The 25,454-nt window shown below is 43.9% G+C and overlaps 1 protein-coding gene and 1 pseudogene across 2 annotated transcripts; both read right to left on the bottom strand.

Annotated features, from left to right (window-relative positions):
* Positions 1 to 8,506: 8,506 nt before the first annotated feature.
* On the bottom strand, positions 8,507 to 13,582 carry LOC132505780 (uncharacterized). 2 transcript variants are annotated; one of them, XM_060123988.1, is made up of 2 exons: positions 12,620 to 13,582; positions 8,507 to 8,811 (listed from the first exon to the last, which is right to left on the bottom strand). In XM_060123988.1, the coding sequence occupies exons 1-2, from the start codon at positions 13,578 to 13,580 to the stop codon at positions 8,618 to 8,620; spliced, it is 1,155 nt and encodes a 384-aa protein (XP_059979971.1). In that variant the 5' UTR covers positions 13,581 to 13,582; the 3' UTR covers positions 8,507 to 8,617. The 2 variants fall into 2 exon arrangements, with proteins under 2 accessions (XP_059979971.1, XP_059979972.1); XM_060123989.1 differs by lacking the exon at positions 8,507 to 8,811 and adding an exon at positions 11,145 to 11,164.
* A 5,198-nt stretch (positions 13,583 to 18,780) lies between these two features.
* Positions 18,781 to 20,843, bottom strand: LOC132505783 (glucosamine-6-phosphate isomerase 1-like; annotated as a pseudogene).
* Between the last annotated feature and the right edge of the window lie 4,611 nt (positions 20,844 to 25,454).

Here is a 25,454-nt window from a genome sequence, read left to right as displayed (position 1 = left end):
CCCTGGACTAAGGCATGTAAATCCGCCCTTCAAGCACTATTGATTGGACGTGCTAAAGGGAACCAACAACATTGCCTGGGCAAAACATAAACATTTTTTGACTTACATCTCAGTTAGAAATCTCCCTAATATAAAGAAGCAAATTGAGGATAAAGTAGTTGGATGGGTGGATCAGCCTGTGATGTCATTTGAATTATACCTTATGAATCTTTGTGAAACTGGAAATGCAGTTCTAGAGACAGTTCACAGTTCACCCATTTCTTTTCATCATTCCCCATACCTCCCTTATTTATCTCAAAAGGCTTGTAACCTCTCTGGGAACTCTTATCTAGACCATCTCCAATTCCTAAAATAGGAAGGAAAAAAAAAAAAGAGAGAGAGAGAGAGCATGAAAAGGACTTTTAAAAACACAAGGTGCTATAGAAGCACCTTTGCCCTGAAATCTAGTTCAAGGAAAATTTTAAAACAAAAACTGTAAGGCCTCTGTTTGCATCTGTCTGTATGTTCATGTGTGTCTATATGTAAATATGTTGTGGCTATGTGGTATGTTTTCTTTGGATGGTATTGCTAAAATTAATTTGTAAAAGAGTTATATGTAATTGGCTTAAAACAAACAAGCAGTATATAAATTAAGTATACTTGCAAAAATATAATAGAAACTAACTGAAATGTTTCTCAGGTTCACATGATCTGGGATGAATCTTTAGTAAATCAAAGCTAGTTTAAGTTTGTTGGTTAAATTAATACAGACATATCTTTAGCATTAGCAACATTAAGTATAACACTTTTTTTTTTTAACATTATTTATTTATTTGCGGTACGCGGGCCTCTCACTGTTGTGGCCTCTCCCGTTGCAGAGCACAGGCTCAGCGGCCATGGCTCACGGGCCCAGCCGCTCCGCGGCATGTGGAATTTTCCCGGACCGGGGCACGAACCCGTGTCCCCTGCATCGGCAGGCGGACTCTCAACCACTGCGCCACCAGGGAAGCCCCCTATGAAGTCTTTAAGTGTTCCTTTGGTTAAATGGATAACTAAGCATTGTTTCCCAGTGACCTATGATCCTATTTGACTAAGTGTTTTAACACCTTTTGGATATTTTTGACAAACTTCCCCAAATTAAATTCTAAATTAATTCTTTTTTTTTTTTTTTTTGCGTGGGCCTCTCACTGCTGTGGCCTCTCCCGTTGTGGAGCACAGGCTCCGGACGCACAGGCCCAGCGGCCACGGCTCACGGGCCCAGCCGCTCCGCGGCATGTGATATCCTCCCAGACCGGGCACGAACCCACATCCCCTGCATCGGCAGGCGGACTCTCAACCACTGCGCCACCGGGGAAGCCCTAAATGAATTCTTTTTGACTTAGAACTAACTTAGAGATATATTTCACAGGGTCTCTGAAATATCTCAAAGGTTTGTTCTTTCTCCTTGTAAAGAAAGAGATATTAAACTAATTAGGTATATTTGATATTTTTAAATTATAGAGGAAGCATTGTCAAATAAGAAGTAATGTTAAGACTTCTTTATGTTGTGTCTGTATAGGTATTTGTTATAAGTGTTCCAGAAATTGTGTGAAATTCCTGTAAGTCTGATATGTCCTGATGTAAAATGTTGTCTGTCATCAAACTGAGGCTAACACTAAAAGAATAGAGTACAAGGGAAATGCCCTAGCTGACTTTCATGCAAAGTCAGCAGCAACAGAATCTGTAAATATTGTGACACATGTAGATGAAGTCCATTCTGCTTCTACAGAAGAATTGACCCCTTATTGCCAGACTTTCGCCATCCTGATAACTTGTAACATGGCAACAGCCTGCTTCTGAATCAGATAAATTAAGATGGGTAAACAATGGCTGTAAATTAAATTGACAGTGGGGGCTATGGGAAACCCAAGACAACTGCGGCTCCCTGGCAAACTCATTTTTTTAGTCTTTGCACTCCTTCACCTACCATAGCGCATTTACGATGACTAATCATTTAAGCTGCTGTGGCCCAAAGTACTGCCTTTGGTTTTGCTTAATCTGAGGTCCACTCCCTCAGGAAAAAATAGACTGGTGACTATGTCTATTGGAAACTACACCTTCACAAAGATGTCCTCCAATCTTGTTGGAGGGGACCTTTCCAGGTATTGTTAACTAAACTTGTGCTGCTAAACTTAAGGGCATTGACTCATGGATTCATGTTTCTCATTTAAAGGAGGCACCATGTCCTGCTTGGACTTCACAACAGTCTAGAGACCTGAAACTGAAATTAACTAGACAAAGGCCAGGATAATGAAGCAGATGACATCCGTTGTAGACAGCTTTCCCAAGATTCAGGACCAGATGAATCATCTAATGTCATCCACTTAATGAGCCATATGAAAAAGCAAATAACTGCTATGAATGACCTAATACCAAGTCTTGGAGAAATACTAAAAGGAAAAATGATAGCTAGACATCTGGAGATGATTGACCACTCCTGTAAGATTCTAACTATTGAAGATTTATGAACTTCTCTTACTTTGAATGCCACTGAGGACTTGCTTCCTATATGACTCATTGTTGCTCAAATATGGCCATAAACTTTCTAAAAGCATACCCTTCACACAGCCACCTCTTTCCCTCCTCTGTGGGACATGACTCTCTGAGAATGAGCCTCCCCAGCACAGAGGAAGTCGAAGCCAATGACATATAACCAAATGGTTGATCATTGATGCCTCCCAAAGAAAGATCTTGATGAAAAGGGGGAACATGAAAGAAAAATAAATATGGAGTAGGTATTGCTAAGAGAGGTCTCTAAAATGGACCTGGGAAGCCACTGAGGAAATAGGACTTATGCATGTCTCAGCCTGGATGGAATCTGAACTTTTGACCACTTATTTTCTTAACACAGGCATCCAGAACATTTGTCAGAAACTCAAGATACTTATTGACCTCACCCTAAACAAACTAGTGACAGTCTATTCCTTAAGAACAAATGTTTCCTTATTTGTGTCAGAGTCAATCACAATTCTCACCAGACAACTCTAACAACATTGTGGCTTTTGTCTTTATAAGCCCTGACTCATTTCTTCTTCTGAGCACTCTTTTGGTCTTTACCCAAATCTGTGTCCCCTGAATTGCAATTATTTTTTTAAAATTTTTATTTATTTATTTTTTGCTGCGTTGGGTCTTCGTTGCTGCGCGTGGGCTTTTTCTCGTTGCAGTGAGCGGGGGCTACTCTTCGTTGTGGTGCGCAGCTTTCTCACTGCAGTGGCTTCTCTTGTTGCGGAGCACAGGCTCTAGGCGCGCAGGGTTCAGTAGTTGTGGCTCATGTGCTCTAGAGTGCAGGCTCAGCTTTGGCGCATGGGCTTAGTTGCTCCATGGCACATGGGATCTTCCCAGACCGGGACTCGAACCCATGTCTCCTGCATCGGGAGGCGGATTCTTAACCACTGTGGCACCAGAGAAATCCCTGAATTGCAGTTCTTAACACCCCAAATAAAGATCTTTATTCTTTGCAGCCATGATACTGATTGTGGTTTGACAACTTCCAACTACGTGAGCCAAGAAACTTTCTTAGTTCCTAAGCCAGGTTGAGTTGGATTTTCTCTTTTGTGTGTGTGTTTTGTTTTTTTTCTATTTATTTTTTTCATAAATTTATTTATTTATTTATTTATTTATCTTTGGCTGTGTTGGGTCTTCGTTGCTGCGCGTGAGCTTTCTCTAGTTGTGGCGAGTGGGGGCTACTCTTCATTGCGGTGCGCCAGCTTCTCATCGCAGTGGCTTCTCTTACTGTGGAGCACGGGCTTCAGTAGATGCAGCACGCAAGCTCAATAGTTGTGGCTCATGGGCTCTAGAGTGCAGGCTCAGTAGTTGTGGCACACGGGCTTAGTCGCTCCGCGGCATGTGGGATCTTCCCAGACCAGGGTTCGAACCCGTGTCCCCTGCATCGGCAGGCAGATTCTTAACCACTACACCACCAGGGAAGTCCCATGTGTGTGTGTTTTGAATTTTTGGATTTTTCTCTCATTTATAGCCAAAAGCATCCCTGATACACAACTTCAGCATCCAACAGGACTCTGTTTCAGATATTCAGTGTTATCTGGCTGATTTTTAGCTTGTAGTGACACTTGTATCCAGTCCAGTCTAGTCAAGTCCTCAACACTCATCCCCTACAGTCCCTAGTGAATACCACTGCCTGTCAGCCAAGTTCACAAAGATCATTTTCTCTGGGAACGTCACTGTGCCACGCAGTGAGTGGATCCATGGTATTACGGACTGAATTGTGTCCCCCCCAAATCACATGTTGAAGTCCTAGCCCCCAATGTGACTGTATTTGGAGACAGGGCCTTTAAGGAGGTAATTAAGATTAAATAAGGTCATACAAGTGGGGCCCTAATCCAATAGATAGGACTGGTGTCCTTTTTTTTTTTTTTTCTTTGCGGTACACGGGCCTCTCACTGTTGTGGCCTCTCCCGTTGCGGAGCACAGGCTCTGGACGCGCAGGCTCAGCGGCCATGGCTCATGGGCCCAGCCGCTCCGCGGCATGTGGGATCTTCCCGGACCGGGGCATGAACCCGTGTCCCCTGCATCGGCAGGCGGACCCTCAACCACTGCGCCACCAGGGAAGCCCCAGGACCGGTGTCCTTATAAGAAAGGATGAGATAGCAGAGATCTCTTTCCCTTTGTGCACACAGAGGAAAGGCCATGTGAGGACACAGCAAAAAGACAGCTAGCTGTCTGGAAGCAAGGAAGAGAGATCTTATCAGAAACTAATAAAACCATGCCCCGTGGAGTTAACAGAAGCTGATAACTAATAGAAATTGTTGAACTTTTTACAGAACAACACATAAGGGAACAGCTTGTTAAAACTGCCTTCATTGATTAATTTCACTTTCATTTTCTTTCTTTCTTTTTTCCTCTCTTTAATTGCACACCTTCCAAGCTTCACAAAGCCCAGTTGTTTTACAGGAAGTTGGAGTCAGCTCCTGCCCAGTATGAGCCAGCTGGGCATTGGTTGGGACCACCAGCCCTAAAACTGGGCCTGCACAGCTGTCCAGTGAAGGGCCTTTTGATGTTAGAGGGCTGGAAACCTCCACCCTCAGATCATGCTAAGCACCTCCATTTTGAATATGCAGAAGCATGTCACCCAGAAACACCTGTGCAGAACACTGATTACCTCACCTTCTTCCTTACCTCAAGTCACCTTTCCCCATACCTAAGACTGTTACCAAAATGAATTTCAGTCCACTCACTTGCCGTACAGCAAAACCAATTTACTGACACCCGGTTGTCATGAAGGAAAGTACAGCTTTTATTGCAGGTGCCAAACAAGGAGCATGGGAGGCTCATGCTCAAAAGGCCCAAACTCTCCACTGACGGGTTTCAGAGAAGAGTTTTTAAAGGCAACTTTTGGGCCGAGGGCTGCAGGATGCATAGCTTTCTTCTGATGGGTGGATGGTGAGGTAATGGGTGGTGTTCCAGGAATCTTGTGCTCTGCATGAAGTCACCATCCTCCACTTGGGTGGGGGCCTTAGTTCCTATAAAACAATTCAAGATATGTATCAGATTGTTATGAATATCTCTTGAGGAGGAACTAGGACTCTGTTTTATTGCTGCCTGTTGTCATTACTTTTCTTACTTAACTGCTTTTCCTTTGTTTTTGCATTCCCTCATTTCTCTAATTAGTATCTGCTTGAATCTGCCCTTTGGATCTCAGGGAAGGTCTAGGAGGCTGAAGCCTTTTTCCTACATATGAAAAGTGGGGGACATGGAAGGGCTTTTGTACCCAGGAGGGCACTGCAGTGTCCTGCTCAAGGTGGTTTCAAGACCACCTTGCTTATCCAATAAATACTTCAATCCTCTTGCCTTCAGGGAGGTGGATCTGAGACTTGTTCTCCCATCTCCTTGCTTGGCTGCCTTGTGAATAAACTCCTTCTTGGCTGTAAACTTTGGCATCTCAGTGTTTGGCTTGCTGCACATTGGGCAAATGGACCTGGTTCAGTAATGCTAACTGTGCTAGCACCTTGATCTTGGGCTCCTAGCCTCCAGAACTATGAGAAAATAAATTTCTGTTGTTTAAGCCACCCAGCCCGTGGTGTATTGTTATGGAAGCCCTAGCAGACTGATACAAATGTTAGACCTGCGCGGTCTCCTAGGAGTTTCGACTCGCCCAGGAAACAACAAGAGTCGGAAGTCGATGCAAAACGCAAGAGGTTTATTGAAGGCCGGTGCACCGGGGTTCCTTGGTCCTCACGCAGGAGGTCGAAGAAGGAACCCCTTTTGGGCGCGAATATGTCAGTTTTATAGGTTCCCACTTCCCCGTATGTAAATTATAGATTTGGTTGTGTTTTCCTGCTGATTGGTCCCGGCTTAGGCTCGGACCAGAGAGGGAACTTGTCCCCAGCTTCCTGATTGGTCTTTGACAGATACCTTTTTTACATTTTGTTTATCTCCCTCCTTCTCGGAAGGGGGCCGGACATCCTGGAAATTCACCCATTGTCTAAGAAGCCCCTATTGTCTGGAGAGTTCTTAATCATTAGCTGGAACAATGTCCCTCAAGTCCCACATTTCCCCCTTTTTCTTGTGACTATTGATTCCAATCATGGAATCTCAACCTTCTGTTCGTAAACTTTGGTACTGTTGTCTTAACATTAGAACTTGTACAGTACTGATACGTTCTCTAATAAATGCTATCAAGCTATTTAGAATACATGGTCCAAAAGTTAAAATCAACAATAAAACAATAAGAGGTCCCAACAGAGTAGAGATTAAGGTGGTAAACCAGGGGGACTTATCAAACCATGATTGAAACCATCCTTTTTCGTTCTCTCTCTCCCTTTGTCTTTTATCTAAGCGTTCCCTTAGTTTATCCATGGTTTTGGTAATGGTTCCTGAATGATCAATATAAAAGCAACATTCTTCTTTTAGAGCGGCGCATAATCCTCCTTCCTTAAGAAACAGCAAATCTAGGCCTCTTCTATTCTGCAACACCATTTCTGAAAGTGAGGTGAGTGATTCCTTTAGTTGAGTTATGGAACTTTCTAATTCTCGAAGGTCGATGTCTACAGCCTGTCTTAAACTTGCATAATACTGGGGTTGTTGTATGAGGGCTGTGGTTCCTGTTCCTATCCCGGCAGATATTCCTAGTCCTAGAAGGACAGCCAATGTGAGGGTTACAGGTTCTCTTTTGTTTTTTGTTTTTCCTACATATTCATCTAAAAAGGATGAGTCTGAATGGTAGATAAGTCTAGGGACTAATTGCACTAACACACAAAAGTCAGCTGAAGTATTAAGAACCTCTAAAGAGACACAAGGGCTGAGCCCCATGTTACATGCCCACCATCCATCTTGAGGAGGTACAAGATATCCTGAGCCTGAAGGGAGGCTAAAATCATGACAAAGGTGTCTATGGGACTGGGGAGGTGTTCCTATACAAGTACCATTTCCAAAAACCGAGGACAGGGTTAATTTACTGTTCCCTTCTTGCTTCCATCGACATTGGTCTGAGGAGGTAGAATTAGTATAGTTGGAGCTATATCCTATAGCATCATAATAAGGGGGAGGGGCAGCATAGCAAAGCCAACATGATTTTGTAGCCTCTGGGTTTGTAGCATTGAGAACCGTAAAGGCTGCCTGCACCAAAGAAAGCATCCTATCCTGAGGAGTCCCAGGCTTAACTGTGGGTTCTTTGGATCCAGAGGTTTCATTAGTCTGCACCAAAGAAAGCATCCTATCCTGAGGAGTCCCAGGCTTAACTGTGGGTTCTTTGGATCCAGAGGTTTCATTAGTCTCATTCTTTGTTGACGTAGTTGAAGGGGCCGGGGGAAGCAAAGGGGGGCCAAGTACGGGATTTGGGCCTATTGATATAGGAGCAGGAGTCTCAAGCTTTAGCTTAAGGGTCATTAATATTCCTAAATCATATCCCCTCATGTAAAATCTAACACCCCAAGAATGACCATTTATCCATTTTTTATCTCTTTTTCCGGGATTACTAAAGGAAATTTTAAGGGGATGACACCATCCTGAACATTTACTCCGGTGGCCGGTATCCTCATTATGAGAATAATTAGCCGTTACAGTAATAAAATCCCAAGTTGAGGTGGGTTTCCAATTAGTATCCCCGGTAGTTTCACATCCCCAGCTTTTGCAATAAAAGTTTTCAGTTCCACCACATTTATAATTCAGAGATCAAGGGCGGTGGAACCCGGGGCATACGTAGAAAGTGAGGATACCAAGCATCATTCTTTTGCCTGCATTTTTGCAACCCGGCCCAAACCAATCAGTTTCCGAAACTTTGGAAGGGGCAGTGTTCATATCATGAGAATCTTCTGTATCCCAATAAGGTGCTCCTATAGCCAATTTACAAACATCAGGAAAAAGATCTGGCCACCAGGTCCAGGGGGGTGCAGTATGACTAATGGACCAGGTTACATCTCCAGTCTGAGAAATTACCTGCCAAGTTAAACGTTGGGGGAGGTGAGGGCTAAAATCACTTACAGTCAGTAAAGGCAGTAAAACCAAAATTATAAGTCTTAGGTTCGTAGAAGCTTGAGTTTGAGCGGGTTGTCGGTCCTTTGGGCCCGCCATCCTGATGATGCCTTCGCTGGTGCAGCCTTCACATGTGAAGCATGGATCCAGGCAGCGATGCCGTCCACTTTTATGGCCGTTGGGGTGGTGAGGAGGACGGTGTATGGTCCTTTCCATCGAGGTTCCAACGTCTGGGTTCGATGCCGACGGACGTATACGGAGTCTCCGACTTGGAAAGGATGAGTTTCTCCCGGTGTTCCCGGTTGGTAGGCCTTGGCGAGTTGGGACCATATTTCTTTCTGGACCAATTGGAGTCCCAGTAGCCTAGCATATAAGTCAGTGTTATTTTGACAATCAGGTTTTATTTTTTTTTCCTAAAGTGAGGAGGGGAGGCGGGGCACCATATAATATTTCAAAAGGAGTAAGATGGTATCGGGAAGGTGTATTTCTAACCCGGAATAGGGCCAAAGGAAGGAGCACCGTCCAATCGGTACCGCCAGTCTCCAAGGACAATTTAGTTAGGGTCTCTTTTAGAGTCCTATTCATTCTTTCTACCTGACCTGAACTTTGGGGTCTATAGGCACAATGTAATTTCCAATCAGTCCCCAAATATCTGGCCACATCCTGACTTACCTGGGCGATGAAGGCTGGACCATTATCAGACCCTATTACCTTTGGTGCTCCAAATCGAGGAAAAATTTCTTCTAAAATCTTCTTGGCTACTACAGCAGCTGTTTCTTTCTTTGTTGGGAAAGCCTCTATCCATCCTGAAAAAGTGTCTACAAAAACTAAAAGGTATTTATTACCGTACCTTCCAGGACGCACTTCGGTAAAGTCCACTTCCCAGTAAGTTCCTGGGCGGTCCCCCCTGAGTCTCTTTCCAGTTTCAAGTTTCCCTTTGTGAGCATTTACCTGTTGACATGGGACGCATTCCTGCACAATTTGTTCAGCTAATTTTGTCATTCCAGGGGTTTCGTACCCGGCTTTTTGTAACAAGGCTACCATCTTTTTAGTCCCCAAATGTGTCCATCTGTGCATCTGTTGTAACATGGATTCTGCTTGCTGAGGGGACAAAGTTCCTTTTGTTGTGGCCGGGATGATTTCTTCATCGCGGCCTGGTTTTTCAGGAACTTTATCTGACAGTCCTAAAATGACTTCTCCCGATGCTATTTCTCGGGCCACTTGGTCAGCCATATTATTTCCCCTAATTATTGGGGTATTTCCTTTTTGATGTCCAGGGCAGTGGATGATACTGACTTTAGTAGGAAGCATGAGTGCAGTCAACAAATCCACGATTTCGTCTTTGTTTTTAATTTCTTTGCCACCTGAAGTTAGTAGCCCTCTCTGTTGGTAAATGGCACCGTGGATATGAGCGGTAGCAAACGCATATCTACTGTCTGTGTAGATGTTTACTTTTTTATTCTCTGCCATCTCTAATGCCCTCGTCAGGGCAATTAATTCAGCTCGTTGGGCTGAGGTCCCTTGTGGTAGCGCCGCTGCCCATATGACTTGTTTTCCGTCTACCACGGCTGCCCCAGTTCGACGCTTACCTTCCTCCAGGAAACTGCTCCCATCCGTGAACCAGGTGAAATCAGCATCAGGGAGGGGCAGGTCCATCAGATCTGGCCTACTGCCATGTGCTGCGGCTAGTACTTCCTGACAATCATGTATGATGGTGGAGCCTTCCAAGTCAGGATCAGGTAGCAAGGTGGCTGGACTGAGTCCTGTGGCTGGAGCAAACTTGATGCGATCTGAGTTTAGCAACAGGGTTTGGTAATGGGTCATCCTGGCATTAGTTAGCCACCTATCCGGTGGTTGACGGATTACATTCTCCAGGGCATGAGGAGCTGTTATCGTTAGATTTTGTCCTAAAGTTAGTTTGTCAGCATCTTTGACTAGAACGGCTACTGCAGCGATTATCTTTAAACAGGTGGGCCATCCTGATGCCACAGGGTCCATTTTTTTTGACAAATAAGCAACTGGGCGATTCCAGGGACCCAATTTCTGAGTCAATACTCCTTTTGCAATGCCCTTATTTTCGGCCACATATAAATGAAAGGGTTTGGTTACATCTGGCAGTCCTAGGGCTGGAGCTGAAAGTAAAGCTCGTTTGATTTGGTCAAAAGCCCGTTGTTCCTTTTCGCCCCAAACGAAAGGAGTGCTGTTTTTGGTTAGGGGGTACAATGGGGCCGCCAGCTCAGCAAACCCTGGAATCCATAGTCTACAGAATCCGGCCGTCCCCAAAAATTCTCTAACCTGCCTGGCGTTTTTGGGAGCCGGAATTTGGGCCACCGTATCCTTTCTGCTCTCCGTGAGCCATCTTTGTCCCCCTTTTAACAGGTACCCCAGGTAACTGACCTGTTGTTGGCATATTTGTGCTTTCTTGGCTGAGGCTCTATATCCCAGGGTTCCAAGTTCCGTTAACAGTTTTTCAGTACCCTTGATACAATCTTCTTGGGTCTCAGCAGCTAATAAAATATCATCAACGTATTGGAGTAATGTTACCTGGGGATTTGATTCTCTATATAATGCCAAATCCTGATGGAGGGCTTCATCAAAGATGGTCGGGGAGTTCTTAAATCCCTGAGGTAGCCGTGTCCATGTCAGCTGACCAGACATTCCCGATGTTGGATCTTTCCATTTGAAGGCAAAGTAGGGTTGGCTCAGGGGAGAGAGTCTTAAACAGAAAAAAGCATCTTTAAGGTCCAAAACAGTATACCACGTATGTTGAGGTGGAAGAGTGCTCAGGAGGTTGTAAGGGTTTGGAACTGTGGGGTGGAGGTCTGCCACCCGTTTGTTTACCTCTCGTAGATCCTGCACCGGCCGATAATCATTTGTTCCTGGTTTCTTTACCGGCAGGAGAGGGGTGTTCCATGCTGATTGACATCTTATTAAGATGCCCAAGTCTAGTAGCCTCTGTATATGGGGACGGATACCGTCTTTGGCTTCTCTACTCATGGGGTATTGACGGACCGTTATTGGGGTGGCAGTTGCCTTGAGTTCCACTAGCACCGGGGGCCGATTTTTGGCCATCCCCATACCGGCAGTTTCTGCCCAGGCTTGAGGGAACCGAGTTACCCAATCAGTAACATTAACTCGTGAGGATGAAGGCTGCTCGTATAATTTATATTCATCTTCTAATTTCATAGTCAATATTTGAAGTACCCTTCCCTTATTATCAGTTATGGTGGGACCTTCTGGCTGAAAGTGGATTTGAGCCCCTACTTTGGAGAGTAAATCTCTTCCCAGCAAAGGATAGGGGCATTCCGGAATAATCAAAAATGAATGGGTTACTCGTCCAATCCCAAGATCTACTGTCCTTCGTGTGGTCCATGAATATTGTTTATTCCCAGTGGCTCCTTGTACCCATGACCTTTTAGCTGAGATAGGACCTTTTGAGTGGAGAAGGACGGAGTGCTGGGCTCCGGTATCTACCAAAAATTGAACAGGTTCCCCCTCCACTTTAAGAGTTACCCGGGGCTCGGGGAGAGGGTTCGAGCCCTGACTTTCCTAGTCTTCTTCTTCCAATGTTAAGATTTTGTTTCTGGTTGGCCTTCCTTCATTCTTTTTCTTAGGGCATTCTCTCGCCCAATGTCCTTTTTCTTTACAGTAGGCACATTGGTCCTTGTCTAATGGCCGCCTTCTGTCTGCCTTTCGCCCTTCCTGCCTATTTCTATCCCCTATATTTCTTCCTCCAACCACAGTGGCCAGTATCTTACTTAAATTCCTCTCCTGTCTCTTATCCCGTCTTATTTCACGGGCTTCCTGCTCTTTCTGCTTTCTTTCTTCCTTCTCTTCCTCTGTTTCTCTTTTGTTATATACTTTATGTGCCTCTTTTACTAACTCCTGAAGCGAAAATTCCTGCAAGCCATCTAGCCTCTGTAATTTCTTCTTAATATCAGGGGCCACTTGATCTATGAAAGCCATTGCTATAGTAGCCCTATGTCCCTCCGAAGTTGGATCATAAGGGGTAAAGCGTCTAAAGGCTTCCATTAAACGTTCCAGGAACACAGTTGGCGATTCCTGGGGCCCCTGAGTTACTTCCCTTACCTTAGCCAAATTAGTGGGCCGTCTGGCCGCTCCATGGAGACCCGCCACCAGAGCCTGGCGTACATTTTCAGGCGCTCCCTACCTTCCGGGGCATTGAAATCCCAGTTTGGCCTGACGAGTGGGAAACCAGCATCAATCTCGTTAGGCAGCTGGGTAGGTTGCCCATTGGCGCCTAATACATTTTTTCTGGCTTCTAAAAGAACCCGTTGCCTCTCCTCAGTCGTTACGAGAGTCTGGAGCAGCTGCTGACAATCATCCCATGTGGGCTGGTGCGAGAAAACAAGAGATTTTATTAAAGCGGTAAGGGCCTGTGGATTTTCGGAAAAAGTTGGGTTATGCATTTTCCAATTATAAAGATCTGCAGAGGAAAAGGGCCAATATTGGAGAGGTCTATTCCCTTGGTCGTCGGGGGGGCCATATTCTCTAAGCGGTAGGGCAGTGGAGTCCGGGGAGATAGCCCTCCGGCTCCTAGTGCCCGCTGAGGGACCCCTTTCTTCTTCCATCATGGATGGTTCCCTTGGTGCCGAGGGCAGTGGAGCTGGGGGTCCTCTAGGTGGTAGGGGATTCGGGGCCGGAGGATAAGGGGGTGGGGAATCCAAAAGAAGCAAATCGGACTGCGGGTCAGGATAAATCGCCTTCGGTGGATCCGGGGCGTCGGGTAGCTTCTCCGTGTTGGGGTTTTTCTTTAAGGCTAATATCTCCGACGCTGCTGATGTGTGCGCGGACGTACCTGTTGAGGAAACAAAGGGCCGGACCCACGGAGGTGGGGAGAGAATTAAATCTTCCCAGACCAAGACATATGGTACTTGGTCTGGATGTCCGTGGGGATCTATATTAAATATCTTAGACTTCAGCAGCTTAATCTTGTCTAATAAAAAGGATCCTTCGGGGGGCCATCCTATCTGAAATGTTGGCCATTCAGAGGCACACAAAGTCTGCCACTTTCCTTTCTTTACCTCTACCGAAAAATTATGGGCTCTGGCCCGAACTTCGGTCCAATGGCTTAGGGTAAGGGAAAGAGGAGTCGTCATAGTTTGTCCCATTGTCGTCCGTCAGAGAAGAATAGACCACAATACAGAAACAGTTAAAACTCCACGAAACACATATACGCATGGGCCACCGCGAGCTCGCTTCAAAACCGAAACTTCTTCAGATGGCAGTTATCACCAAGGGAACTGCCGAAACCGAGTGAAGGGGAGACAGAGTTTGCCTCTCCTTCCAGATGAGCCACCAGGGCGTCCCCTAGGGCTCATGGACGCCGGCTATTAGCACGTCTGCCTAGCCAGAGGTCCGATACAGATTCCATAATAAGCCGATTCTTACGGCTTTCCTCCGATAATGGCCCACAAAGAACAAGGGACAAACAGACAATCAAGCTCGAGCTTACCTGGTACCTCCAACTCCCGATGTTCTTGTGGTCCGGGGCGAGTGGAATCCCGGATGAGCCCCCAAATGTTAGACCTGCGCGGTCTCCTAGGAGTTTCGACTCGCCCAGGAAACAACAAGAGTCGGAAGTCGATGCAAAACGCAAGAGGTTTATTGAAGGCCGGTGCACCAGGGTTCCTTGGTCCTCACGCAGGAGGTCGAAGAAGGAACCCCTTTTGGGCGCGAATATGTCAGTTTTATAGGTTCCCACTTCCCCGTATGTAAATTATAGATTTGGTTGTGTTTTCCTGCTGATTGGTCCCGGCTTAGGCTCGGACCAGAGAGGGAACTTGTCCCCAGCTTCCTGATTGGTCTTTGACAGATACCTTTTTTACATTTTGTTTATCTCCCTCCTTCTCGGAAGGGGGCCGGACATCCTGGAAATTCACCCATTGTCTAAGAAGCCCCTATTGTCTGGAGAGTTCTTAATCATTAGCTGGAACAATGTCCCTCAAGTCCCACACACACAGCCAACATGTTTGTACTATGTGACAACTACTCCTGAGTTGATGGCCTAAGGTTGGGCATTTTGTTTGTTTGTTTTGTTTGTTTGTTTTTGTGGTACGAGGGCCTCTCACTGTTGTGGCCTCTCCCGTTGCAGAGCACAGGCTCCGGACGTGCAGGCTCAGCGGCTATGGCTCACGGCCCCAGCTGCTCCGCAGCATGTGGGATCTTCCCGGACCGGGGCACGAACCCGTGTCCCCTGAATCAGCAGGCGGACTCTCAACCACTGCGCCACCAGGGAAGCCCAGGTTGGGCATTTTGACTTAGTGGTTCCCAGTGTTTGGGCCCCAGGCTTCTGCTTCTGATGACTATGGAGCTGGTTACAACCAGGAACCCCTGTGCTATTGGATATCATGCAAAATAAAGTCTCATATATACTTGTCTATTCTTCCACTCTAAGTGTGCTATCATTAACAAAGTAGATATTAATTCAAATGTTAAGGAAGACTTTGATCTTTTTTTTTTTTTTTAATATTGTGGCCGTACCACACAGCATGTGCGATCTTATTTTCCTGACCAGGGATCTAACCTGCGCCCCCTGCAGTGGAAGTGTGGAGTCTTAACCACTGGACTGCCAGGTAAGTCCCTTGATCTTTTAAAAAATATTCTTTTTACATAGTAATCCTTCTCATCTAAAAACGTGACCCTTATCTCAAGGAGAAGGTCTGAAAGCATTCTAGTGTTTGGGACTTGTTAATCACTGTGATTAACAAGGAAAATAGTTTCAGAATTTTTATAAAGGTGGGGTTTAAAGCCAGTAACCTGGGTGGGACTGGAGGGTTGTCTTTGGGCATAACAAGTATATTGTATTTCCCTATATTGTGAGTTAGAGTACACCAATACACATAGTAGTATTTAACGTGCTCTTATTTACATTGTTTATAAGACTGAGAAAACCTCAATTATTCCTACTAGTGAGAAGTATAATTTACATGGCTTCAAGGTGGCTTCAAGGGAATTGAACTTTCCCCTATCTACTGTGCTCTGAGTATCTGGGAATAAGCTCGCAGTAGGTTCTGAGAAGGAGAGCAGTGTTCCTTGGAGAAAAAGACCCTTTTCAGTGCCACCTTGACTCAATCTTCAGGACATTGGTGAAAGCTGGTGCTAAGGCTTCTAAGGTGGAAAGTTTAGGGAAGATGTATTAAAGGCAAGTAATCTAGGGCTCCCAGGAGGCAACTGGGAGAGAGGGTTTGGAAGAGAAGGATTGAGTGAAGGGAGAAGATTGTTATTGGACCACATTAATAACCCCTCCGCCCCCCCCAAAATATTTGTTGTAAGCAACTTTTTGAAAGGAAATCTTTCAACAAGCTGAGTTTCCTCTGTGTGTGATGCATGTGAGAAGATCTGCTCCAAAACAGAAACAAGAAATGAGAATGTTTCACATGGCAAAGGAAGAGAGAAGCTTAAGGAAGACAGCCCAGGACTTTCCAGAATACGGAGGATATAAATCTGTCAACTCAAGATTAATATCAAAAGACACAGTATAGCTTACAGATTAAAATTGAGCTGTAGTCCATCTAAGGGTGAATGGATAAACAAAATGTGGTCCTATACACACAATAGAATATTACCCTTAAAAAGAAGGAAATTCTGACACATGCTACAACATGCATGAACCTTGAGGATATTATGCTAAGTGAAATAAGCCAGGCACAAAAGCAAAAATACTGTATGATTTCACTTAGATAAAGTATCTAAAGTAGTCAAAATAATAGAAACAGAACGTAGATTGGTGGTTGCCAGGGGCAGGAAGGGAGGGGAAAAAGGAAGTTGTTGTTTACTGGGTATAGAGTTTAAGTTTTGCAAGATTTTTGAAAAAGTTCTGGAGATTGGTTGCACAACAATGTGAATGTTAATGCCACTATATACTTAAAATGATTAAATGGTAAGTTTTATGTTATACATATTTTGCCACACAAAACCCCCCTAATTTCATTGACTTAAAAAAAAAATTGGGGAGCCAGAGTGCTTGGGTTTGACTCTTGAGACCTTGGGCAAGTTACTTAAAATCTATGAGCTCTAATTTCCTCCTCTGTAAAGTTTTGTTACAGGGCTTTATGAGAATTGAGTCTGGCACATAGAAAATGCTTAATACATGTGAGATATAATTATTATAAAAAGCAACCCTGGGGGCTTCCCTGGTGGCGCAGTGGTTGAGAGTCCGCCTGCCGATGCAGTGGACACGGGTTCGTGCCCCGGTATGGGAAGATCCCACATGCCGCGGAGCGGCTGGGCCCATGAGCCATGGCCACTGAGCCTGCGCGTCCGGAGCCTGTGCTCCGCAACGGGAGAGGCCACTGCAGTGAGAGGCCTGCATACCGCAAAAAAAAAAAAAAAAAAAAAGCAACCCTGGGACTTCCCTGGTGGTCCAGTGGTTAGGACTCTGCGCTTCCACTGCAGGGGGCACGGGTTTGACCCTTGGTGGTGGAATTAAGATCCCGCATGCCGCGCAGTGCGGCAAAAAAAACCCCTCCAAAACCAAGACAAACCACCCCCCAAAATAAAAACAAAAAGTGTCCCTAAGCCTCTTTCTTCAATTCACGAATTTGACAAATGTCAAGCCCATACTTCCTTCAATGCATCATTCTGCACTTTGGGAAAACTACAGAAAAAATGTTCCACCTACATGGAGCTTAATTACTAGTGGTGGATTCAGATAATACATGAGTAGATTATAAATTCTGGGAAGAAAAATAAAACATGTTAAGAGTATAGGAAAGGCTGGGAAGTGCTGTGACCTGACACTTGAGCAGAACGCAAATGAAGTAAGGAGCCTGTGGGGTACTCCACTGTGTAATGAATATCTAGTATTTTAACAACCTTGCATCATAATGTTATAGATTAAATAATGCCTAATTCTTAACTTTGCGAACATTAGACTCACTAAACAAAATTAATTCCAAATGCCAGTATCTGAAACAAATTCAGCAAAGAAATAACAAAATTCCAAAACCTTTTAATCTTTCCTGTATTTTTTTTCTTGAAAATACTAGATTTAAAAGAAAATGTCACATTGTAAACAAGTCCAGTGATCCATTAGCTTAAAACAGAATGACAGCACAATCACATTATAAAACCTAAAAATGAAACACTGGTACCAAACACAGCAGTTAAAGAGAGGCCTGAGCCAGGCTCTGAAAGATCTTTCCCAGAAATAGAGGCAGCAGCAGCTTCAAAGAGGCACAAAAATTGGAAGAAGGAGGAGGCAGCATTCAAACCATCAAGGCATAAGAGTACAAAAAAAAAACAAAAAACAGAGCAATAGACTCATCTTGTGAACAAGAGGTGAAGGATAAAAGGGCAAAAGCATACTTCCTGATGTTCTGGGAACATCAGACCACGCCACATGAACCCAGGAGTGTTAGAAGGGCAGTTTTTTAAGTGGGGAAAGGATATTAGTCAACTTTAGAAGCACTTGGGTCTGCTTCTTGGCACTCAACTCTCAGGGACACAGGAAACACGTCACTCTAGTGTTGTTTCTAAACTCATAATTGAGCTGCTTGCCCTGACCCCATCACCTTGGCTGAACATAACATCGAATCTTGGCTGTGTCTGTTGCTCCCATGGATGTCCTACTTATGAATGAATATGTATAAGAGAGGTGCCACGGTGAGACCTTGGAACAAAACACAGGGCTCTCTTGGGAAAAGGGTTTCTGCCTTCCTCCTGGTGCTGGAGGGTCCCTGAGGGATAGGAGTTTGATGTGGCTGGGCCCCTTGAGGCTCCGAGTTCATCAGCAAAACTTTCTCTTTAGCCCCACCCACCCAAATCCTTCCCCAAGGAGGCCTCTGAGTTCATGGAAAGGCCAACTGAGAGAGCAGAAAAAAACAGCTGGGGAAAGAACGTAAGGGATAGTTTTCTTCCTGTGGCACTTGTTACTGACCAGAGTGACTACTTCCTTATAGTGACTTTAGACATTGAGAGAGTTTGTTCCTTAATCTGGAACACTGATTCTCAAATAAGGGGCAGGCCTTCCCAAGAGGGGCTCTTAAGACTCTCCAAAGCGGTTTTGTCCAACATAAGTCCCAAACTCTCTCTCAACTGAGATCAGTATATGTAATGACAGAAATTCCTGATGGGAGTATATTGTACATCTGAACAGTGTTAGAGGCACAACAAAAAGCTAAAAACCCCTAATCCGTGGGACAGACGTCAAAATTATATAGTGATTTTTTTTCTCATTAAGTTACAAATAAGTAGCTAAATTCCGTGACTAGACTCCACACTGAACAGCCAAGAACGACAAGTTCACCATTCAACTAGTAACCACACTAGATTAAAGCAATACAATTCTGTCCTCCTAAAGACAATTTCCAGAAAGACCCGCCTGTCCCAGTGAGGTAGTTGACACTAGGATTAGCACAGGCTAATCACTGTACGGTTTCTTAGAAGACTGGCTTTTCTCTGTTTCTTTCTCTTTCATAGTGCACAAGGGGTCCACCAACTTGTTATGAACAAGCATTAAACCTCTGAAATACTTGACAGTCTTCACTTTCAACTCTAGGGTGGCATCCTCGTCGCACATAAACACCGTGTGGGGATGCTACTGGAAGGCAGACATATGGTTCACTCCCTCCTCCGTGGCCTTATACAGAGCAAACGCCTTGTGAGCACCTGAGATGAAGATTATCATCTCTCTAGCATCCATCACAGTGCCCATGCCCACCATCAGGGCCATGGTGGGCACCTTGGTGAGATTTCCATCAAAGAACCTAGCAAGGGCTTCCTTGGTGTCTCAGTGGTTAAGAGTCCGCCTGCCAATGCAGGGGACACGGGTTTGAGCCCTGGTCCGGGAAGATCCCACATGCTGCAGAGCAACTAAGCCCGTGCACCACAACTACTGACCCTGTGCTGTACAGCCCACAAGCCACAGCTACTGAGCCCACGTGCCACAACTACTGAAGCCCGTGTGCCTAGAGCCTGTGCTCTGCAACAAAAGAAGCCATTGCAATGAGAAGCCCGTGCACCGCCATGAAGAGTAGCCCCTGCTCGCTGCAACTGGAGAAAGCCCATGCACAGAAACAAAGACCCAACGCAGCCAAAAATAAACACATAAATTTATTAAAAATATATATATATAAAAAGAACCTAGCATTGGCCAGGATGGTGTCCATGGCCAGTGTCTTCACATGGTCCTAGACAATAGACTGGAGCCCAACTCGTAAAAGGCAATGTGTCCACCAAGGCCGATGCCTCCCAACAAACAGCTCAATCCCTCCCGCAGCCTTGATCTTCTCTTCAAAGGCATCACACTCAGCCTGTAGGCCAGGTGCATTCCCATCCAGAATGTGGGTGTTTTCTGGGTGGATATCAATGTGTTTGAAGAGTTGTTCCACATGAAGGCGTGGTAGCTCTCTGGGTGGTCTCAAAGAAGGCCCACATACTCATCCATGTTGAAAGTCTTCACATATCTGAAGGACAGGTCTCCATTCTTATAGTACTCAATCAGCTTCTTGTAGCAGACAAGTGGGGTGCTCCTAGTGGGGAGCCCCAGGGTGAAGTACTTGTCTGGCCCTTGGCTAAACTGGATGATGCAGTTCCTGATGTATTTGGCCACCCACTCACTGGCCTGAGAAGAGGGGTCCAGGATGGTGAGCTTCATCTTGTTGAGGACACCTCCTGTGGTGGCTGTAGAGACTGTGCTAATCTTTCCTTGTTTAATGATAACATAAATAATTTATTGGAACACAAGCATTAAAATTGTCAGAAAGGTAACATTTAGACATTGCAAAGATGATATATTAAGTGACATATATGATCCATTTTTACCTTAAAAATACAACGATTTTTTCAATATGCATTGAAAAAGTCTAGGAAGATTCACATCAAGAGGTGGCTACAGTGCAGCCATTATGGAAACCAGTATGGAAGTTCCTTAAAAAACTAAAAATAGAGTTACCATATGATCCAGCAATCCCACTCCTGGGCATATATCCAGAAAAGATGAAAACTCTAATTCGAAAAGATACATGCACCCCAATGTTCATAGCAGCACTATTTACAATAGCCAAGACATGGAAGCAACCTAAGTGTCCATCAACAGATGAATGGATAAAGAAGATGTGGTATATATATACAATGAAATATTCCTCAGCCACAAAAAAGAATGAAATATTGCCTTTTGCAGCAACATGGATGGACCTAGAGATTACCATACTAAATGAAGTAAGTCAGACAGAGAAAGACAAATGTCATATCATTGATATGTGGAATCTAAAATAATGGTACAAATGAACATATTTACAAAACAGGAACAGAGTCACAGATGTAGAAAACAAACTTATTGTTACCAAAGGGGAAAAGGGTGGGGCAGAGGGATAAATTGGGAGATTGGGATTGACATATACACACTACTATATATAAAATAAACAACAAGGATTTACTGTACAGCACAGGGAACTATATTCAGTATCTTGTAATAAACTATAATTGATAAGAATCTGAAAAAAATATATGACTGAATCACTTTATTGTACACCTGGAACTAACACAGTATTCTAAATTAACTATACTTTAATTAAAAAAAAGGGGGGGGCTGTAATGTGGAGCAAATGGACCTCTTACACACTGCTGGTGGGAATGCAAAATGATCCACTTTGAAAAAAGACGTGTATATCTTACGAAGTTAAACACGTACTTACCATTTGGCCCAGCAGTGCAACTCATAAAGGAATAAAAGAGAAATAAAATTGTATGTTCAAAGACTTGCATACATATGTTCATAACTATTAATAGCCTCAAACTGGAAACAACCCAAATGTCCATCAACTGGTAATGAGATAAAACAAATTGAGTATAACCAAGGTATGGAAAATTGCTCAGCAATAAAAAGAAATATTTATACATACCACATGAATGAATTTCGGAAACATTATACTAAGTGACAGAACTCAAATACAAAAGATTACATGCTGTGCATACATATATTTATATGAAATTCTAGAAAAGGCAAACCTATGGTGACAAAAAGCAGACCAACAATTGCCTGGGTAAGTGGTAGGGAGGATATGCAGAGGGTGGGGAATATTAGAGGGAAAAAGAAAACTTTTTAAAGTGATAGAAATGTTCTATATACGCATACCTCAGAGATATTGCAGGTTCAGTTGTAGACCACTGTAATGAAGTGAGCCACACAAATTTTTTTGGCTTCCCAGTACATACAAAAGTCAGTTGTTTTTACACTATGCAGTAGTCTATTAAGTGTGCAATAGCATTGTCTAAAACAACAGTGTACATACTTTAATTAAAAAATACTTTCTTGCCAAAAAATGCTAGCCATCATCTAAGCCTTCAGTGAGCTGTAATCTTTTGCTGGTGGAGGGTCCTACCTTGATGTTCATGGCTGTGGACTGAGCAGGGTGGTGGTTGCTGAAGGTTGGGGTGGCTGTGGCGAGGTCTTTAAGACAACAGTAAAGTTTCCCACATCGATTGACTCCTCCTTTCACTTGAACACTTAGAGGCCATTTAGACTTATTACTTGGCCTATTTCAATATTGTTGTGTCTCAGGGAATAGGGAGGACTAACGAGAGGGAGAGAGACTGGGGAATGGCAGGTCAGTGGAGCAGTGAGAACACACACAACATTGCCATCTTATATGGGTGTGGCTCATGGCACCCCAAAACAATGATAATATCATACGTCAAAATCACTGATCACAGATTACCATAAATATAATAATGAAAAATTTGCAATATTGTGAGAATTACCAAAATGTGACAGAGACATGAAGTGAGCAAATACTGTTGGAAAAATGGCGCCAATAGACTTGCTTGATGCAGAGTTGCCACAAACCTTCAATTTGGTAAAAAAAACGCAGTATCTGTGAATCACAATAAGGCAAAGCACAATAAAACGAGGATTGTAGTGGTAGTTATATAATCATATATAATTATGATTATACAAACTATACACTTAGACTGGGTACATTTTATTCTATGTAAATTATACCTCAGTGAAGCTGGAAAAAATTCATCATAATATAAAACCTAAGATTTACACAATTTTCTTCATGTGAAAAAATAATAAAAATTAAAAAAAATTTGAACAGGTGACCTCTGGTTGGTGGGAATATAGTTTTTATTTTTTGCTTACATATATTGAATGTTATACAATGAATGCTATTTTCCATAATTAATCAATTATTTCTTGAAGTGATGATGACCTAACTGAAGTAAGTAAATAAGCCCAACTTGGTTTGGTGAGACAGCGTCAGGGTGGATGTTTGAACCTGGATCTCTATACTCTTGGCCATTATACAGGTACATTCCAAGCTTCCCAGATAAGAATAATAGCCTGGGATGCTTAACAAAACTGTTTGTATACTACACTTTTAAATCTGCATAGTTAATAAGTCCTCAAAGGTGATTCTTACCACGGGGAAATTTGATGGAACCATTGCCTACATGCAGAATCTGAAACCTCAGGAACATTTTCTTTTATATTAAGGGTCTGTCATTGATGCCAAATAATCCCACATGTGTATTAGTTACCCCACCTGGAATCTATTAGCATTAATCTTTCCTGGAAAGTCATCTTCCTTATGAAGCTATCCCTAACTGGGACCCCATACCTGCCCAGAGTTGGGTGACCCTTGGTGGTTCCTTTTCTATCCCCGTTACCCGTACAGTAAAGCATATAGCTCTTCTTGCCCAGGTCTTTACTTAATTGGCACAACTGACACTGGGGCTGGATAAATTCTTTGCTGTGGGGGCTGTCCAGTGCACTGTAGGATGTTTAGCAGCATCTCTGGCTTCTACCCTTACACACCAGTAGCACCAACCTCCCATGCCCAGTTGTGACAACCAAAAATGCAAAAATGTCTCCAGTCATTGACACATGTCCCTGAAGGTGGCAAAATTAACCAAGTTAAGAACCATTAACTTGTCTCCCGTGTCAGTCTAAATAAACATCTTCTAATCAATCCTCTGCATAGATTCCAGATTTCTAAAACTTGCAGTTCAAAGCATAGTCCTTAGCCCAGCAGCACTGGTGTTAGGTATAAGAGCTTGTTAGAAAAGCAGTATCTCAGGCCCAACCCCAGGCTCTGCATTTTTAACAAGATTAACAATCCCTGGTGATTCCTATGCTCTTAAAGTTTGAGAAGAACTGCCAGAAAGTCTCTAACTTGCCTGAGGGTTAATATCACTTGGAACAGAGGTTAACAAAATTCCTAAGTCCTTCTCCTGGAGATTTCATTCCATTGGTCAAGGGTGGGGCCTAGGAGCCTGCATTGTTAAAATGTGTCTCAGGTATCCTTATCTTTGGGCAAGTTAAGGAACTGCCAAAATAAACATTAGGGAATTCCCCGGTGGTCCAGTGGTTAGGACTTGGTGCTTTCTCTGCTGGGCCTGGGTTCAGTCCCTGGTTGGGGAACTAAGATTTGGCACGCCGTGCAGCTTGGCCACAAAAATAAATAAATAAATAAATAAATAAATTCAGATTTTGTCATTATCCACATAAAATTAAAACCTCTGGGCTTCCCTGGTGGTGCAGTGGTTGAGAGTCTGCCTGCCGATGCAGGGGACGCGGGTTCGTGGCCCGGTCCGGGAAGATCCCACATGCCGCGGAGCGGCTGGGCCCGTGAGCCATGGCCGCTGGGCCTGTGCGTCCGGAGCCTGTGCTCCACAGCGTGAGAGGCCACGGTGGTGAGAGGCCCGCGTACCGCAAAAAACAAACAAACAGAAAACAAAACCTCCTCTGTGGCTCCCCATGACCTGGAGCAGTGGTTCTCAACCTTAGGTACTCACCTAGGGAGTACTTAAAAATCCTAATACTAGGTTGTTCCTCAAACCAATTAAATCAGAAATCTCTGGGGTAGAAACCCATTCACCGATGTGTGTTTTAAAACTCCCCAGTTGCAGCCAATGTTGAGAACCACTGGAAATGACCAAGCCTGAGCTCCTTAGCCTGGCTTAAAGCCCAACTAGAAAGGTCCCTTTCTAGCTCTGCTTTGCACTGCACTTTTATATATGTACACTTTACTCCCGCCTCACTAAACTATCTGAAATTCCTACACCTATAGTACTTTCAAGTCTCTGGGACTTTCTACTGGTTATGCTGTCTTCTACTGCCCTGGCAAAGAGTTATTCATCCCTAACGACTAAATTACCACTTAGCCCCCACTTTAGAGTTAATCAATTAGTTAATTAATTAATTAAGGCTGTGCCGCACAGCACAGCGGGTAGTTGTTATACAATATATGATTGTATAACTACCACAACGGGGATCTTAGTTCCCCGACCAGGGATCGAACCTGTGCCCCCTGCGGTGGAAGTGTGGAGTCGGAACCACTGGACCACCAGGGAATTCCCTAGAGTGATTTTAGATTTCCCTGACAAACTCATTCAGGCAGAGTGAATCATTCCCTTCTCTGTGCTAACACCATCCGTCTTTGTGTAGACTTGTATTACTATATTTACCCCAGTATATTAATAGGCTACAAATATTATATCTTGAGGACAGGAACTATGCCTGGTTCACCTTTATATCCCTAGCACCTAGCAAAGGGCCAGGCATACAGTAAACAGCCAATAATATCTGTTGACTTAGTGAAAGTACTGTAAGCAACAAAATAAAAACAAGCAGGATATTACCTTCTTTAAAAAAATTTTTTTTTGATTTAACATAATCTAACTACATAAAAATCTTAATTAGAAAAGAACTTTTGTTGGGAGGGAGACGCAAGAGGGAGGAGATACGGGGATATATGTATACGTATAGCTGATTCACTTTGTTATACAGCAGAAACTAACACACCATTGTAAAGCAATTATACTCCAATAAAGATGTTAAAAAACACCAAAAAACTTTTAAGCTGTGATCCTCAAACGAAGAAATACACCTGAAAGCACTCCTAAGAGAGAAGCCTTTTCCTTGATTCAGAATCATAATTTGGTCCATTCCAAGGCTTTGAAATAATTGTTTTTTTTTTTTTTTTTGATATGCAGGCCTCTCACTGTTGTGGCCTCTCCCGTTGCAGAGCACAGGC

Source organism: Lagenorhynchus albirostris, chromosome 15 (assembly GCF_949774975.1).
Source record: "Lagenorhynchus albirostris chromosome 15, mLagAlb1.1, whole genome shotgun sequence".
Classification (NCBI taxonomy): Eukaryota; Metazoa; Chordata; class Mammalia; order Artiodactyla; family Delphinidae; genus Lagenorhynchus; species Lagenorhynchus albirostris.
The sequence above is the reverse complement of the archived record's forward strand: the minus strand, read 5'-3'. Positions and strand labels throughout refer to the sequence as shown.

What these genes read in the sequence shown, in the direction of transcription:
- LOC132505780 (XM_060123988.1), bottom strand. Translation starts at nt 13,580, where the DNA reads ATGGGACAAACTATGACGACTCCTCTTTCCCTTACCCTAAGCCATTGG. An exon ending in GGATTTCAATGCCCCGGAAG is followed by an intron (nt 8,812 to 12,619) that starts GTAGGGAGCGCC and finishes CTTATATGCTAG; the next exon opens with GCTACTGGGACTCCAATTGG.